Genomic DNA, 18179 nt, shown 5'->3' with positions numbered 1-18179 from the left:
CCTAGGCGCAGGGGGTGGGCCTAGGGGGGCACACCAGCCCACTATGGGCTGGATCCCCTCCCACGTCAGCCCATGGGGCCCTCCGGGATGGGTGGCCCCACCCGGTGGACCCCCGGGACCCTTCCGGTGGTCCCGGTACAATACCGGGTGACCCCGAAACTTTCCCGATGGCCGAAATACCACTTCCTATATATTATTCTTTACCTCCAGACCATTCCGAAACTCCTCGCGATGTCCGGGATCTCATCCGGGACTCCGAACAACATTTGGTATGCTGCATACTCATATTCATACAACCCTAGTGTCACCGAACCTTAAGTGTGTAGACCCTACGGGTTCGGGAGACACGCAGACATGACCGAGACGACTCTCGGGCAATAACCAACAGCGGGATCTGGATACCCATGTTGGCTCCCACATGCTCCTCGATGATTTCATCGGTTGAACCACGATGTCGAGGATTCGATCAAATCCCGTATACAATTCCCTTTGTCAATCGGTACGTTACTTGCCCGAGACTCCATCGTCGGTATCCCAATACCTTGTTCAGTCTCGTTACCGGCAAGTCACTTTACTCGTACCGTAATGCATGATCCCGTGGCCAACACCTTGGTCACCTTGAGCTCATTATGATGATGCATTACCGAGTGGGCCCAGAGATACCTCTCCGTCATACGGAGTGACAAATCCCAGTCTCGATCCGTGTAAACCCAACAGACACTTTCGAAGATACCTGTAATGCACCTTTATAGTCACCCAGTTACGTTGTGACGTTTGATACACCCAAGGCACTCCTACGGTATCCAGGAGTTACACGATCTCATGGTCGAAGGAAGAGATACTTGACATTGGCAAAGCTCTAGCAAACGAACTACACGATCTTTGTGCTATGCTTAGGATTGGGTCTTGTCCATCACATCATTCTCCTAATGATGTGATCCCGTTATCAACGACATCCAATGTCCATAGCCAGGAAACCATGACTATCTGTTGATCACAACGAGCTAGTCAACTAGAGGCTCACTAGGGACATATTGTGGTCTATGTATTCACACGTGTATTACGATTTCCGGATAATACAGTTGTAGCATGAATAAAAGACAATTACCATGAACAATGAAATATAATAATACTTTTATTATTGCCTCTAGGGCATATTTCCAACAATATATTGCACTATCATTATCAACTTTGCATGTTTTGACATCAATATTATGAATATGTGTATCACTACTATCGAGATTCAACAAGAATAGACCACTCTTAAAGGGTGCATGACCATAAAAGATATTATTCATATAAATAGAACAACCATTATTCTCTGACTTCAATGAATAACTATCTCACAATAAACAAGATCCAGATATAATGTTCATGCTCAAAGCGGGCACCAAATAACAACTATTGAGGTCTAAAACTAATGCCGAAGGTAGATGTAGAGGTAGCATGCCGACGGCAATCACATCGACCTTGGAACCATTCCCGACGTGCATCGTCACCTCGTCCTTAGCCAATCTTCGTTCATTCCGCAGCTCCTGTTTCGAGTTACAAATAGGAGCAACCGAACCAGTATCAAATACCCAAGCGCTACTACGAGCATTAGTAAGGAACACATCAATTACATGTATATCAAATATACATTTGTTCACTTTGTCATCCTTCTTATCTGACAAATACTTGGCGCAGTTCCGTTTCCAGTGACCACTCCCTTTGCAGTAGAAGCACTGAGTTTCAGGCTTAGGTCCAGCTTTGGGTTTCTTCCCAGGAGCGGCAACTTGCTTGCCGTTCTTTTTGAAGTTCCCTTTCCTTCCTTTGCCCTTTTTCTTGAAACTTGTGGTCTTGCTAACCATCAACACTTGATGCTCCTTCTTGATTTCTACCTCTGCGGCCTTAAGCATTGCGAAGAGCTCAGGAATTGTTTTGTTCATCCCTTGCATATTATAGTTCATCACGAAGCCTTTGTAGCTTGGTGGCAGTGATTGAAGAACTATGTCAATAACACAATCAACTGGAAGATTAACTCCCAGCTGAGTCAAGTGATTATAATACCCAGACATTTTGAGTATGTGTTCACTGACAGAATTGCTATCCTCCATCTTGCAGCTATGGAACTTGTTGGAGACTTCATATCTCTCAACCCGGGCATTTGCTTGAAATATTAACTTCAACTCTTGGAACATCTCATATGATCCATGACGTCCAAAACATCTTTGAAGTCCCGGTTCTAGGTCGTAAAGCATGGCACACTGAACTATAGAGTAGTCATCAGATCGAGCTCGCCAGACGTTCATAACATCTGCATCAACTCCTGCAGCAGGCCTGTCACCTAGCAGTGCATCAAGGACATAATTCTTCTGTGCAACAATGAGGATAATCCTCAAGTTACATACCTAGTCTATGTAGTTGCTACCATCATCTTTCAACTTAGCTTTCTCTAGGAACGCATTAAAATTCATGGGAACGGTAGCTCGGGCCATTGATCTACAACATAGATATGCAAAACTATAATACTAAGTTCATGATAAGTTATGTTCAATCAATCAAATTACTAATGAACTCCCACTTAAATAAACATCCCTCGAGTTATCTAAGTGATACGTGATCCAAATCAACTAACCCATGTCCGATCATCACGTGAGATGGGGTAGTCATCAATGGTGAACATCTCTATGTTGATCATTACTATATGACTCATGTTCGACCTTTTGGTCTTGAGTGTTCTGATACCATGTATGTACATGTTAGGCTCGTCAAGTTTAACCCAAGTATCTTGCATGTGCAAAACTTTCTTACACCCGTTGTATGTGAACGTAGAGTCTATCACACCCAATCATCACGTGGTGTCTCGAAACGACAAACTTTCGCAACGGCGCATACTTGGGGAGAACACTTATATCTTGAAATTTAGTGAAGGGATCATCTAATAATGCTACCGTAGTTCTAAGAAAAATAAGGTGCATTAAAAGATAAACATCACATGCAATCAAAATATGTGACATGATATGGTCATCATCATCTCATGCTTTTGATCTCCATCTCCAAAGCATCATCATGATATCCATCATCACCGGCTCGACACCTTGATCTCCATCGTTGCGTCGTGGTCGTCTCGTCAACTATTGCTTTTACAACTATCGCTAATGCATAGTGATAAAGTAAAGCAATTACATGGCATTTGCATTTCATACAATAAAGAGACAACCATAAGGCTCCTGCCGGTTGCCGATAAATTACAAAACATGATCATCTCCTACAATAACGTATATCACATCATGTCTTGACCATATCACATCACAACACGCCCTGCAAAAACAAGTTAGGCGTCCTCTACTTTGTTGTTGCAAGTTTTACGTGGCTGCTACGGGATTCTAGCAAGAACCATTCTTACCTACGAAAAAAACCACAACGGTGATTTATCAAGTTTTTTGTTTTAACCTTCTTCAAGGACCGGCTGCAGTCAAATTTGATTCAACTAAAGTAGGAGAAACAAACACCTGCCAGCCACCTTTATGCAAAACTAGTTCCATGTCTTCTGGTGGAACCGGTCTCATATACGTGGACATGTAAGGTTGGTTTGGGCCGCTTCATCCTACAATACCGCCGAATCAAAATAAGACGTTGGTGGTAAGTAGTATGACTATCACCGCCCACAACACTTTGTGTTCTACTCGTGCATATCATCTATGCATAGACCTGGCTCGGATGCCATTGTTGGGAAATGTTGCATGGAAAACAAAAAAATTCTACGCACAGGCATGATCTATCCATGGAGATGCATAGCTACAAGAGGGGAGAGTGATCGCTAAGAGGAAGCATTAATCAACGCGGTTGATGTAGTCGTACACGTTCACGATCTGTCCCGATCAAGTACTAAACGTACGGCACCTCCGCGTTCAGCACACGTTCAGCTCAATGACGTCCTCGCCTTCTCGATCCAGCAAGAGGGACGAAGTAGTAGATGAGTTCCGGCAGCACGACGGCGTGGTGACGGTTGGTGATGAAGAACAATCTCCGCATGGCTTCGCCAAGCACTACAGAAACTAGACGGAGGATAAACTAGAGGGGACAGGGTTGCCGGCACATGGCTTGGTGAATCTTGATGTCTCTTGGGTGCTAGCCCTGCCCCTCTATTTGTATGTTGAGCCTTGGGGTCGAAACTTGGAGTAAAAGCCTCCTTAAAGTCGGTTTTGCCCGAAAGGCAAGAGTCCTTCTCGGACTCCAGGGCCAGACGCCAGGGTTCCCGGCGTCTGGACCCAGACGCCAGGGTCCATGGCGTCTGGCCCCTGGCCTCTACAAAACTTCCTTTTGCAATTTCCAAAAGCCTCATGGGCTTTCCCCTTTGGCCCAAATAAAGTGTTCCCGTACGCAAACATTTTGGGAAACATCCAGAACCCCTTCCGGTGAATTCCAACCCTTCCGGATACCAAACACTATTATCCCATATATCAATCTTTACCTCCGGACCATTCTGGAGCTCCTCGTCATGTCCGTAATCTCACCCGGGATTCCAAACAACATTCGGTCACCAACATACATAACTCATACAATACTATATCGTCAATGAATGTTAAGCGTGCGGACCCTACGGGTTCGAGAATGATGTAGACATGACCGAGACTCTTCTCCAGTCAATAACCAATAGCGGGACCTATATGCCCATATTGGTTCCTACATATTCCACGAAGATCTTTTAATGGTCGAACCTTTATGACAATATACGTAATTCCCTTTGTCTGTCGGTATGTTACTTGCCCGAGATTCGATCGTCGGTATCTTCATACCTAGTTCAATCTCGTTACCGGCAAGTCTCTTTACTCGTTCCATAATAGTACATCATCTCGTAACTAACTCCTTAGTCATTTGTTTGCAGGAAGCGACTTTTCGGTGGACGGCGGCTCGTGTGGACTGTATCCTGACCATCAGTTTCTCGAGATGCTCAAACGTCAGTTCGATGTCCCCCGTGATCGTTTCCTAGGAATAGGGACTAGGTGTCCTAGGCGTATGTGCTTGGCACAAATGTTTCCTTCGCTTGCAGCTGCCAACTGCGCTAGCTGGTACTAGTACAGAGTCAGCGCTCACCGGAGCAGCTCATTGGGACAGTTGGAAATCACGTGACCCTCTCGGCCCACATGTCAGGTTGTGGGCTTTTCCTTTTGCAAAGCACTGGCCGAGCCTGCCCCAGATCCAGACCGCGTCCCTTGCTCCTCTCTCCATCTTGTCTTCCTCCTTCAGATCCATACGCGGCGCGTCCTGCTCCTCTCTCCAGCTCGCCTGCTCTATGGACGTGTTCATGCAAGCGCAGGCCGATGCGGAAGACAGGTATTTAAAATCTCACTTAGCAAAGCTCCAATTTTATCGCCCGCAAGCTAAACTTAGTATCAGATCTTCATGTTTACCAGTTGAGGTCAACGGGGATTCCTAAATTCTCTAGGTCGGATTTTGTATGCAGGATTAACCATGGGCAGTTGGGTGGTGTTGCTGCGGCGCGGCCTGTTGAATTTGAATCCCAGGCTTCTATCAGCATCGCCGAGGCCCGAGGGGGACATTTGCCGTGCCGGAGACCAATGCAGCGGCGGTAGGATTTGCCGTGCGAGATTTGTTGATGAAGAACGGCTCGTGCAAGTGTGTTCGGAGGCTACAAGTGGTTGGACACGCAGGTATTCGTACCCAACCTGGTAATTCTTGCTGGTCATATGTGGATGTGTAATCTTAGGCTTATCTAGCTAGCTGATTTGTACTAATAATTTCAGTAATTTTGTTTACTGTGTACTTTTTCAACTGGGTGTGGGGGTGGTTGTTGGGGGTAAGTGAATTAGGAAATTATGTTTTGTACTGTCGAATCTCTCTATGCGTGGGCATGTGGATTGTTAGTCAGTAAACATTTGTTTAGCTTGCAGTTTTGCATTGTAAACGAACTTAGTAAAAAAACGTGTGTGAATACATGGGCTAATGCATCTTTAGAGATTTGTTTCCAATTACCTGAGGTGTGGACATTGTAGTTATAGGGTCAGGTAGTAATCGTGTCAATGTTATCTGCATGTATCTTAGAAGATTTAGGAGCAGGCAGTGTCATGGTTATCTCTTGTGTTATATGATTATTATTATTATTTTTGCAAATTACTGAAATTATTACTCCACCATTTAATAGAGTAAGGATCAGGAAAGCTCCTGCAGAGCATGAGCTCAACCCTACCCGGAAAAGTGTCCTTGAACTATCCATGAGGGTGTTCATAACAAAACGAGATGGCAATGTTGTCAACCCAGCTGTCGGAACATCCTTCGATTAATTGGATGAGGCTTACCAGTCCTATCAATCATCTTCTTCATGGACTCATTCTCAAGAAAGTGCTATCCTTCGGTACATTGCGCATGGTTTGTTCATTTGTTCAAGCTCGAGACTGTCCAGTACGAACACCTGGAACAAATGGCAGCTTACATGCTTAGATTGGGATAATAGCATGCAAAAATCTAAATTTTTGGGGTTCAGGAGGCTTGATTTGCACGGTTTGTCATACCTGCAAGAAGAGATGGCATCCCACAATGTCAATGGTGGGGTTTCGCTTGGTTACATCTGCCTTGAATTTTCTTACAACATGGAGAAGATGCTTAAGGTAGCTACACCAGTTCCATTTTCTGATTTTGCTAACATAATTGAAGGCAGCCCAGAAATATATTGTTATATAATCATGTTTGGCTGATGGGGCAAGAACGTGGTCAACTACAAAAATGACGAATGCAAGTTTCAAACACTGCAAATAAATACTGGAATTACTTTGTTGGTGGTGGGGCATAAAGCAATTTTTTGCACGTCGAGACGTGAGAAAAAAAATGGCCAGGCTGCTGTTCCATCTTGCACATCGTGAATTTATCATTGGTGCACCTACCGAAACATTGGACCGGAAACTGATCAAGACTAATTAGCAAAAATAAAATAGCAATTTCAATATGATGGGTAGCAACGCATGGATAAATAGTAAAGAAGACTGGTAAGTATGAGTAGAGAATTTTTTATGCAGGCTAATATGATTTGTGGCCGTGAATAGCATTTGATTATATTACGGCTTAGGAAAACAAAAGCGTCGGTCAAATTAATAAATTAATCTAAACCGGCTGCATGCAATTGAAACAGCAGCCCGGGCATTAATCATAATCTCTGTAACCACACTGGCTAACGGCACGGCCTTAAAATGGCGGGTAATTATTCTATGCTCTCACGTGAGAGGAGTCGTCATCTGCCCACATGGACGCGTCGCTCCGGTACATCTTGACTTTTCCACGTGCCAGAGGGTAATTTGAAATTGGTGCAACTCAGCTCTGTTCCGGCGCCTAGATTCTGTCAGAAAGGCTAGCGCTGACAGCCGGGATACAAGGGGTGGCAAGCATCTACGGGGGGACAGCCCGCGTAAATACCGGGAGGAATCTGGCCAATATGGAAAACGGATGGTGAGGATATGGTCCACAGAGTGCTCGTCCACCGAACGGCATTTTCGTTTGTTTGCAAGGCTTCTATGCTTCTTATGATATGTATTACCGAAAGGGTCCAGAGATACCTTTCCAATACTCGGAGTGACAAATCATAATCTCGATCTAAGCCAACTCAACAAACACCCTTGAAGATACCTGTAGAGCATATTTATGATCACTCAGTTACGTTGTGACGTTTGATAGCACACAAGGTATTCCTTCGGTATCCGGAAGTTGCATAATCTCATAGTTGAAGGAATATGTATTTGACATGAAGAAAGCAATAGCAATAAACTGAACGATCATTATGCTAAGCTAACGGATGGGTCTTGTCCATCACATCATTCTCCTAATGATGTGATCCCGTTATCAAATGACAACACATGTCTATGGTTAGGAAACCTTGACCATCTTTGATCAACGAGCTCGTCTAGTAGAGGCCTACTAGGGACACTGTATTGGTTTATGTATTCACACATGTATTTAAGTTTCCGCTTAATACAGTTCTAGCAAGAATAATAAACCTTTATCATGAATAAGGAAATATAAAATAACAATTTTATTATTGTCTCTAGGGCATATTTCCTTCATTATCGCCAGCACCAACCCTGGAATCGAGCCAGATAGTTGATGCCGAGGAGAGTAGTGATTTGGACGGAGCATTCTCTCGCTCGCCTAAGGCCATTGGGCATCAGGCGTTGGCCATGGAGCGCGGAGTTTCAGATGTTGCTACCCTTCCATCGTCTGCGACCATCGAGCAGGTGATGCCTGTGAGTGGCATGGCCACTGAGCCAAGTGAGTTGGCACCTATGCTCTCTTCGCGAAGAAACTTTGTGACTTGCGCGCTAACGTGGAGGTTGCTAGACCTGGTTTGGGCAGGTCGATTGTTTGCCTCTTGACGGGGACGCCAATAAGGGGTAAACAAAAGAAGGTGGGTAAATGCAAGAGTGGTGTCATAGGCAAGACATCTTTCGTTGCTTGATGGATGATCTTCGGTCTCTCAGCATGTCCTCTTGGATTGGAAGGTGCATGATGTCTTCTGTCGAGGTGTTCTTGTCGGGATTCACTTGGCATAGCAATAGTGTCGGGGTTTGTGGATGTTGTGCATTCGAAGAGTTTGGCAAGGGCCAACTGCGCGGTTGTGGAGTTTCTTGCCATGTGAGTAGTTGGTCTGTGCTCCGTTTGTATAGGTTTTTGCCCGGTTTTGCTTAAATTAATTGGACAATTTTCTTCTTCTTAATTAATCGATGAGGCAAAACTTTTGCCTCCGTCTTTTTTTTTAAAAAAATTGGTGTTTGCCGTGTACAAGTTCTGCAAGCGGGCATAATCACTAGCTAGCTGCTAGCGTTCATGCTCCACTCCTCTGCATGGGCGTTTGAATTTGGGGCCCTTGCAATGCGATGCCCGATGCACTTGGGCTGTATTTTTTCCTTAACTAGAAATTCTCATTCCAATAATGCAAAAGGGCTAAAGCTTGATGAATGAAACCCCTTTTCCTCGAAAAAAAAAAGGGCTAAAGCTTTAATCTCTCTCAGTAAAACTCTATTGGGGGGTCATGGCTCCCCGAGTTGTTGATCGCCTCAACCATCAATCCAGATTCGCTGACTTAGCCACAGCAAGTCCCCGCTGACTTTGTCGTAGGATCAAGAATCGAAGGCTGAGATTCGTCAAATCACTATTCTCAAACACTATTCACATAAACCACTGTTCACGCAAATCACTGTTGACCACACTATAGCCCCTGATCTAGTCCGTCGCTTTTCAATCCGACGGACGGGACTGGGCAAAGGTAGCGGTACTGTAGCGTCGCTACCTTTGCCACAGCAAGTTAGCGAATCTGAACACCTCAACCATCTGCTTCAATCATGACGTTGGTCATGCTCCATTCTTGTTTGTTTCAATCCACTTGGGCTGTTGGGCACTTAGGTGGGCTAGCAGATTACCACTAGCATGGATTCTTCTGCTACTAATATGTTTCCCTTTCGACGTTTGGTTCCGGCCAAGCCGCGACATTATATAATGATGACAGCGGGGCAGCCAAAAGAAGAAGAAAAAAGGAGCTAATTATCGTGCTTCCATCTGCCAAGTGAGCTCACACTGTTGACTCGAAGAAGACCACCACGAAATTCCCGATCTCGCGCGTGCTCCTGCATCTTGTAAACATCTAAAAGAAGGCGGCGCGAGTAACCTCCGGTGGCCGTCACTTCTGGGCGGACGGCCATCAAGAATGGCCGGCGGCGACCTGCTCAGCCTGGCGGCGGTCTCGGCCGCGGTGACCGCGGCCATGTGCTACGCCCGTTTCGCGGCCGGGCGCCTCCGCCCGGGCCTACCCCGCCTCGCCGCGTTCCTCCCGGTGCTCGCCGCCCTCCCGCTCCTCCCCTTCGCCTTCCACGCCATCCACCCGCGCGCCATCTCCGGGTTCTTCCTCGCCTGGCTCGCCGAGTTCAAGCTCCTCCGCCTCGCCGCCGGCCAGGGCCCCCTCCACCCATCCCTCCCGTTCCCCGGATTCGTCGCAGTCGCCTCCGGCCCCGTCAGGCTCCGCGACGACGGGCCCGACAAGGCTCAAGGCACGTCGTCGGGCCAGGACCTCGCCTCCTCCGCCGTCATGGCCGCGCTGCTCGCCGTCATCGTCTCGCTGTACCGGTACCAGGAGCTGATGAACCAGTACGCCCTGCTCACCCTCTACGCGTTCCACGTGTACTTGGCCCTGGAGCTGGTCCTGGCGTCGGCGGCCGCGGCGGCGCGCGCGCTGCTGGGCATGGATCTGGAGCCGCAGTTCGACCGGCCGTACCTGTCGGCGTCGCTGCGGGATTTCTGGGGACGGCGCTGGAACCTGTCGGTGCCCGCCGTGCTCCGGCCGTGCGTGTACCGCCCAGTGCGCGCGCGCCTGGGCCCGGCCGCGGGGGTGCTCGCGACGTTCCTGGTGTCCGGGCTGGTGCACGAGCTCATGTTCTACTACATCACGCTGCGGCCGCCCACCGGGGAGGCGACCGCCTTCTTCGCGCTGCACGGCGCGTGCGCGGTGGCGGAGGCGTGGTGGGCGAGGCACGACGCGTGGTGGCGCCCGCCGCGGCTGGTGGCCACCCCGCTGACGCTGGCGTTCGTGCTCGTGACGGCGTTCTGGCTCTTCTTCCCGCCGATCACGAGGCCCGGGGCCGACAAGCTGGTGATCGCCGAGTGCGAGGCGGCCGTCGCGTTCGTCCAGGACGCCGGCGCCTGGGCGGCCGGCTCCGTCCGGTCGGTCTGGACTGGGCGCTCGTAGTACGGAGACGGCTGGTGCGTCACGCCTGATGCGCCCGCGAAGAATGGCTCGTTGCTCAGGCGGCAATTTTTGTGTGTATTGCGCCTGCGGCTGTCGATTTGTTACGAAAATGTAACGAAACTCGTTTATTACTCGCTTGTCACACCAATGAACTGACGATGATTGACAGTACTAATGGCACACCCAAAATACGGAGCATCAGATCACAGCACCAGCATAGAAATGCCCCAATCAAATTTGTTTCAAATCCATATAAATGTCCCAATCCAAATTTGCTTCAAATCCATGCATTTAAAAAGTTATTTATATAGCATTCAGGTGCAGGCCATGTAGCCTCTTTCCTATCGTTCCTCAGCACCAAACTGCTGCCGAATGTTCCATAACCTGAACATGTACATACTCCTCATCTTTTCAAGTTACGTACAGTACATTTCAAATCGCCCAACATAGGCAAACAAGCACCTGTATGTTCCCGCGATGCAAAAACTAGGTATCACGCACTGGCGCTCAAAACACCAGTTCTCAGTCTGTCACCGCTGATTGCCCTCGCCAGGGCGACCGACAATGAATACTTCATCTCATGGCCTCGGCCTCTTGATGTCTCTCTCGGCGCTGCGGTCATTGCTCCTGTGCTCGTGCGCGTCCTTCCTCTTCCGGTTGTCAGGGCCAGGAGAGCGGTATTCCTGGCCGTCCAGGGACAGCTCGCCCTCTTCTGTGTTCTCCGCCTTGAGAGCCGTGTTCTGGTGATCCTCCCGATGCGCGGGGTGGGGCCAGCTCTGCCTTCTGTCGTGTTTTTTCTCGTCCTCAGCAGCCAACTCCACGCCATGTTCCAGCTCCCTCTCAATTAGGTCATCATCATCCATGACGTCCACTTTCCTACCAGCATCGCCTTTCGACTTCCTCCGCTTCTCCAGCGCAGCTTTCACCTTATCCTTGTCTATCTTTTTCATCGCATCCATCATTGATGAGGACATATTGGTGCCTTCATTGCTGTTGGCTGTGCCATCCCTTGCTTCACTCTTGGGTATCCTCTGGTTTGAGGTCTGCTTTTCAGGCTGAGGGTGGTCATGCCCGTGACGGCCTGGTACGCTCGACTGTCTAGGTGCTTGATGAGTTTCATGGGCAGGAGGCTCCTCAGCTTTCACAGGAGCACGCTGATTAACCACACTTGCAGAGCTGCCTTCGGTATCATTCCCTTGTGAAGGTTGTGGTCCAACACGGTTCTGCTCGTAGAGCTCCAACATTTGGTTGCTAACCTCTGAAAACAAATGTCACAAAAATATAAGAATGGTTCTTTGGTATGCATGTTACTTCGCAACAAAGAGCATAAAAATGGAGTAAAAGGAGCATCAGTTCTATAAAAATAGATATAATAACGGGCAATACTGCTCAGTACCGTTGGAAAATCACCAAGCTGAAAAATGCAGTCTGCTGCTTTGCAGGTGGTCCCAGGCCCCACATGCCATCCACATGTTAGATGTAATTTCCAAACTATACCTCATTGTGATGCTACTAAGCAAATTTTCTGTATAACAGAAATGACAACAGACAAGGGCTACCAGAAAAGTTGTCCTCCAAGTCAACACTCAACACCAACAAAAATACCTCAAGTTCCATAAATAAGGCTACCAAATACAAGTTCATAACAATGTGTTCCTATCATGGCATTCCCTTGTGTATCCGTATCCCAGAACAATAATACTCCGTTTAAAAAAGGAGTACATCTTAACAACAAGTCAACAACTCGCATACCAAGGAGTTAAGAGGGGTTGTTTATTAGGCTTAATGCATTTGCTCATGGAACCGCTTGTGATATGTATAACAGTTTTGCTAAAGCACATCTAGACGTATTGCACATCTAAGTCCTACCTCATTGATCTCCTGTGGAGATTCGTGTGGGTATTTTATTTTTATTTTTTATGTTTGATTGAGTTACTTAGATGTGCAATAACTAGGACACAATATAATCCTGCATGCATTGGCTTGCTGCCCCTCGATTTCCTAATACACGCTGTAATGTGAAAAAGACGTAAAAAAAACTAAGACGAGCTTGCTCAAATTATGGAGAGGGAGTACTCTGTGCACATCACGAAACTCCTTGTGTCTCTGACCTAACCAACCTAGTTCCAGTATCATTTCTGAACAACAATGGTGATGAAATTTTGGCCATCCAATCTCATAAGCGCCTAAAGCATGGGAACAATTGCTGCTTGCTTTCAAAGGCGTTTAAACTACTATCCTTAAGATAATGAATAGTAAAATTGTGCAAATATGCAACACTGACTTTGTATCTAGAGACCAACCTTCCAACTGCCGTGGAGTTACATCAAACTCTTGCCACCAGACCTTTTCCCCGTCTGCTGGAAGCTTGACTTTGAGGAACTTTGCAGCAAGGAAGATTGCGCCGGCCGCAATATGATGGGGCTTAAATTGCAGGCAAAGCGAAGTGCGTAGCCTGTACACCCCTTTTAAGGTATAGTAAATAGGCATAATGGGGGATTACTATTTTTGTAAGGATAAGGGTAATTTCAGCATACCCATCATTGACAAAATTCCAGGCAACTTGAGCAAGTGCATTTTGAGCAACCTTGAATTTTTTTATTGCTTCAACCAAAGGCTTGTAAGGGTGGTGCACATTCATGTCAAAACCAAGTGTTACAAGCACAAGGCGCTCCCCGATCAAAAGAAGTTCCTTCTGTTGTTCATACACTTCCTACACACGACAACACAAACCATTCTTGTCACATACTCAGGAAATAAAAATGCACCAGCTATAGAAGAGCTGCAGCTTTATGTTGTGAGGGAGAACAAGTATAAAAAAGATGATGTGTGGTATCAAGAGAATGCTCACAAAAATAATCTCACCTTCTGCTTAATTCGAGCAACTGCAGCAGGATCCTTTTTGTGGATTATCTCATAAGAGATGAGTACGACATCCTTCAGGGGTCTAGGTGTTTCTTCAACTTTACCCGCCAAGAACATGCAAACTGTGGCTATTGTCTGCAGATTATAATGATTACATTGATAATTTGCAACGTAAAGTTGAGTATAAGAAAAATACTACCCCTAACAAATACTCCCTCCGTCCCAAAATATAAGAAAGTTTTTGACACTAGCATAGTGTCAAAAACGTTCTTATATTTTGGGACGGAGGGAGTAATATATTGCAAGCAGCATGCTCTATATTGTACGCTATCCAAGAAAAAAATACTTAGGGCCACTTTGATTCACAGTATTTCTAAAGCAAAGGAATAAGAAAAACACAGCAATAGAGTGTCATGTCATCTTCAATACCCCAAAAGCATAGGATTCTTAACAAGAGGTTGGAGTAGATGTAAATTTTCCTTCAAAATCTAATGCAAATAAATAAAGGGAAATCCATGTAGACTGCAATCCTACGAACCAAACGACCCACATAGACACAATCCTAAGGATTAGAATCGTCTAAAATTCATTAAGAAATCATTTGAACCAAAGATGCCCTATAGTGTTAGCCTGCATGTCTTTCCTACAGAGCCAAACAAAATTTACCATATCATGGAATCCAATAAGATACATGTTCTACAGGCAACAGCAAATCATTTATTCTTCTCTTTCACGGTATGGGTGGCGAGCATCAATGTTTGAATACACTGCCTACCATGCATAGAAAGTGATTTACAGATAAACTAGAAAATATGTTGTTTGATAACAGACATATAAGCTCATAAAAATTTCAGCAAGGCTTACCTGTCTGTCATTTTTGGCATGAGATTGACGAAGGAAAAAACGATGACAAAATACTATAGCTGTAGCAATTGTTACTTGGGGCCTACATAATGAAGTAATTCATCAATAAGGAAGAAAATACCATAAACAACTATCAACCAACCCAAGAGAGCACAAATTATGCAGTAACAAAGGGGTCTTTACTGCTTCATAGACATTCATGGAGCAAATGTTCTAAGGGCACATAAAGGCCAGTAAAACAGTAAATAGGGTTGAATATTTACTGTTTCACCTAAACAAGGATGTCATCGGCCATTGTTGCATGCCCTATAAAAACGAGTGGGCTAAAAGTAACAAATCAATGAACATAACACTGGGGTAAGGGCCAATATGTTACGAATTCTCTAGAGTAAAAACTCAAAGAATATAAAGGGACTATATATTAAGAACTTATTCCTTAAAATGCCGTGTGCTGATGAAGAAAACATCAACCCTTTTTAAAAGGAAAAACTGAGTAACAATATGTTAATAACTTGTTCCTAAAATACCATGTGCTGATGAAGAAGACATTTTTAAAGGTAAAACCTGAGTAGTAGTGTCATCACAGGCATATCTAGCAACTTCCAAACATAAATATCAGATTCACAAGCATGTGCTAGCAAATCTCTCAGCTGAACAAATAACATATGGCTTGACAATTGAGAGCTTTACCATCAAATTATTCAAATCAAATAGTGCTATATTATCTCTGAATGTTGTGACAGAAATAAAGTTAAGATACAAAGCTAACAAGCATGGAGTGCACATAAATGCTCAAAAATGCTTAGGCAGAAGAAAAACTGGACAGGTCAAAGATCAGATAATTATCAAATATCTAACATAGTACATATAACACATGATTAAATAAAAACATTTAGTCCACATAATCAAGTAAAATGCCAGGGAAAAGCAGACAAGTTTTTCTGGATGGGGAAATGATTAAACTAGCACTTGAGCAGTCAGCATGCTTGGCAACTTATCATGCAAGGACACTATGCTTATTTAAAACCTATGAGTCATGTTCCCTTGATCACCAGAGGTGATGCTTGTGTGATCTTCTGAACACCCCTGACATCTTTTGTTTTTAACAAACGTACCTCACAGTGTATGCTTTAGCTATTCCACCCATCAAATATAACCATTAAATGTATGTTGATTCGCAGCCTAAGGGTGTCCGAGCATGTCAGACACTTGCCTAACTAGGTCAAACTAGCCTTAACGGTGTCACACAGTGTGTGAGGGTTTGGCTTCCAACTAAACAGGCCCTGACAATCTATCCGTAAAGGTTATAGAACATAGTCATTAGAAAGTGCAATCATTTATGCTTTAAGTGTGCACTGTACTTTCCTCAGATTTGGAAAACAAATGAGGGTGACGCCAATCATAAAGTATCTCAGATATTCTTAACGGGAAATGAGAAAGAAACAAAAAGAAATTAAGATATAGGAAAACATCCAGTTGTTTGCTGAAACTTGAAAAGAACTTTCAAGATTCAAATAATACTGCTAAAACATCAGGTATATTACTCAGTAAAAGATGTAACAATAAAATATCCATGCTACAATATATTCTTACACTTTCAGCCTCATCCCGAAATCCTGAAGGAAAGTGCAGTATGACTTGCGAAGGTAAGACTCCTTCTTTAAATCAATACCATCTCTCCTTGAAAGGGAATTCTCTTCTATTTCTTTTCTACTAAAATACCACGAAGCACCAAGTTGGTCACCTTCCACACGTCTATCATAGGGAGTTGTATAAGGGCTGTTCTCTACAATTCCATGATGTGAAGAGTCACTAGTCTGCATGATATCCATCTATGATTTTCTTCTTTTCTTACAAAAAAACCTGGCAAAGAGAGAGAGAGAGAGATAATGTCACCATTGCAAACTTAGTACCATATAAGCATACATAAATGGGACGGAAGGTGCAGCTATGCATGTAGCAAACTATATATATATTTTGGAATTTAACATACAGTAAGTTGTGAGGAGCTAAAGGCATCAAACTATATTCCCAATATATGCAAAGGATGGGTGCTACATAATAACAATGAATCCATACAGCTTTGATTAACTGCTTGTCCTGTCCTTCATGGAAACCCAGTAATTCAAACAATTTGTGACATGTGGAATATAACGAACGGAAGGGGTTTCTTAATTACAGCAATGAGTCGGGACCAGGAGGACCACGTGAAGGCTCCAAATCTCGGCTTGCGTCGGGGGCTCAGGGCATTGGCGGGAGATGCTGGCGGCGGTGGCGGTGTGTCAGCGCTAGGCTTAGGTCGCTATATGCAAGAGGAGACGGGTCGAGGCGATTTTTCCATCCGGGTCAGCTGAGTCCAGTGGTATTTGCGGGTAATTCTGAGCAACTCAGCGTTTGGCTAGATCTGAAATCCTGGAATCCCTCGCTCCAGAAATTTGCATATGACTAGCCCAGATCTACCAATTCAGCTCATAGAGTTATATCGTTCGGGGCAGCTCCATGTGCTCCGCCCGCAGAGTTGGGAGCCAGAGGGCTACGGAACGGGGCCTTAATCACCCCATAAATCAATTTTTATTTCCAAAATTAAGTTCATTACAATTCATGATCGGTAAAATCAACTTCAAAAGCAATAAATACTGCAACACAAAGTGTGCTCCTGCCAAATACGAGACGTAACAAAATGCAATACCCACGGTTCAGATTTTTCTGATGATCATGAAAGCCAAATATCAAATCCTTCGACAAACTTGTTACAAGCAGACAATGGTAGAGAAAAGGTATCTTCATAGTTATTGAGTAGGTAACCCAACGTGAAACCTACTGGAGAGTTCAGTTTGCAAGTATGTATTGTGTTCTCAAGGTGTTTTCCCAGCTACCGATCAAAGCACGACTAGTTAGTAGCTTTACTGAATGTTGGAACTCAATACATGAGCAAAATTTGACCGCCTAACTGACATTGTGCAGAAGGGATTAAACTAGATTATAAATCTGATAAGTTTAAACAGAACCAATCCCACTCTAGACTCCACCCCAACGCAAAAGTAACACAATAATCTAAAGTAACACAACACTAGCTGCACATTTTTTTTATGCAACTGTGGGAAACTCCAAAACTCTCAATTTACTACTTACAAACCCTTTTTTTACAGTATATGTCTGGTTTCGTGATGAATTCCCTGGTTTCGATCTGATCCGAACATCCTAATGGCCTAATCTTATTCCCTGACTCTTCTTTTGCATGCCTCGCGCAAAAAACTCTCTTTTTACAGTATCTCACATGCAAACCTTATATTAGTATGATATGCGTCCAATTTGCCTTGTCCATCTATTGCATTCCAAATTAATCAGTACACACTATAAAGAAAACCGAATCTGGCACCAAATTGATGCAGACTCGGCAGATTACAGGCATTTATCAAAAGTAATGGGTCCATACCTTGCTCGGCAGAGGTGGAGCCGGCGCTGATGAGAGGTTGCTGGAGGGGCCGGCTGGCGGGCAGCTTCCGGAGGTCGTCGGGAAGAAGCAGAGGTGACCTCCGGCCGCCGTCGTCGAGGGGTCGCGGACGAGGCGTGAAGGGTGTGTGCGTGGAGGGCTGGGGGCGAGGAAGATAAAAAATCAGGCGGCGGCGTGATATTGCCTGTGGCCGGCAACGGAGGGGGAGCGGACGGGGCGGCGGCACAAACCCTAACACCGCCGCATCGCCTCTGAGGTCGCGTGCGACGG

The 18179-nt window shown here is 45.3% G+C and overlaps 3 protein-coding genes across 3 annotated transcripts; 2 read left to right on the top strand and 1 right to left on the bottom strand.

Moving 5' to 3' along the window:
* Nucleotides 1-5076: 5076 nt before the first annotated feature.
* LOC119364648 lies at nucleotides 5077-6781 on the top strand. The gene is made up of 3 exons (XM_037630132.1): nucleotides 5077-5319; nucleotides 5450-5657; nucleotides 6149-6781. The coding sequence occupies exons 1-3, from the start codon at nucleotides 5130-5132 to the stop codon at nucleotides 6285-6287; spliced, it is 537 nt and encodes a 178-aa protein (XP_037486029.1). The 5' UTR covers nucleotides 5077-5129; the 3' UTR covers nucleotides 6288-6781.
* Nucleotides 6782-9325: 2544 nt separating this feature from the next.
* Nucleotides 9326-11034, top strand: LOC119364647 (probable long-chain-alcohol O-fatty-acyltransferase 4). Its single transcript, XM_037630131.1, has one exon. The coding sequence runs from the start codon at nucleotides 9692-9694 to the stop codon at nucleotides 10724-10726; it is 1035 nt and encodes a 344-aa protein (XP_037486028.1). The 5' UTR covers nucleotides 9326-9691; the 3' UTR covers nucleotides 10727-11034.
* On the bottom strand, nucleotides 10986-18173 carry LOC119364646 (cyclin-T1-3-like). The gene is made up of 7 exons (XM_037630130.1): nucleotides 17892-18173; nucleotides 16049-16318; nucleotides 14456-14537; nucleotides 13592-13726; nucleotides 13264-13439; nucleotides 13030-13181; nucleotides 10986-11984 (listed from the first exon to the last, which is right to left on the bottom strand). Exons 2-7 carry the CDS (start codon nucleotides 16285-16287, stop codon nucleotides 11305-11307), a joined length of 1464 nt encoding a protein of 487 aa, XP_037486027.1. The 5' UTR covers nucleotides 16288-16318; nucleotides 17892-18173; the 3' UTR covers nucleotides 10986-11304.
* Between the last annotated feature and the right edge of the window lie 6 nt (nucleotides 18174-18179).

Source organism: Triticum dicoccoides, chromosome 2B (genome assembly GCF_002162155.2).
Source record: "Triticum dicoccoides isolate Atlit2015 ecotype Zavitan chromosome 2B, WEW_v2.0, whole genome shotgun sequence".
Lineage (NCBI taxonomy): Eukaryota > Viridiplantae > Streptophyta > Magnoliopsida > Poales > Poaceae > Triticum > Triticum dicoccoides.
Note: the sequence above shows the minus strand (reverse complement) of the source record. Positions and strands in the feature narration are given on the sequence as shown.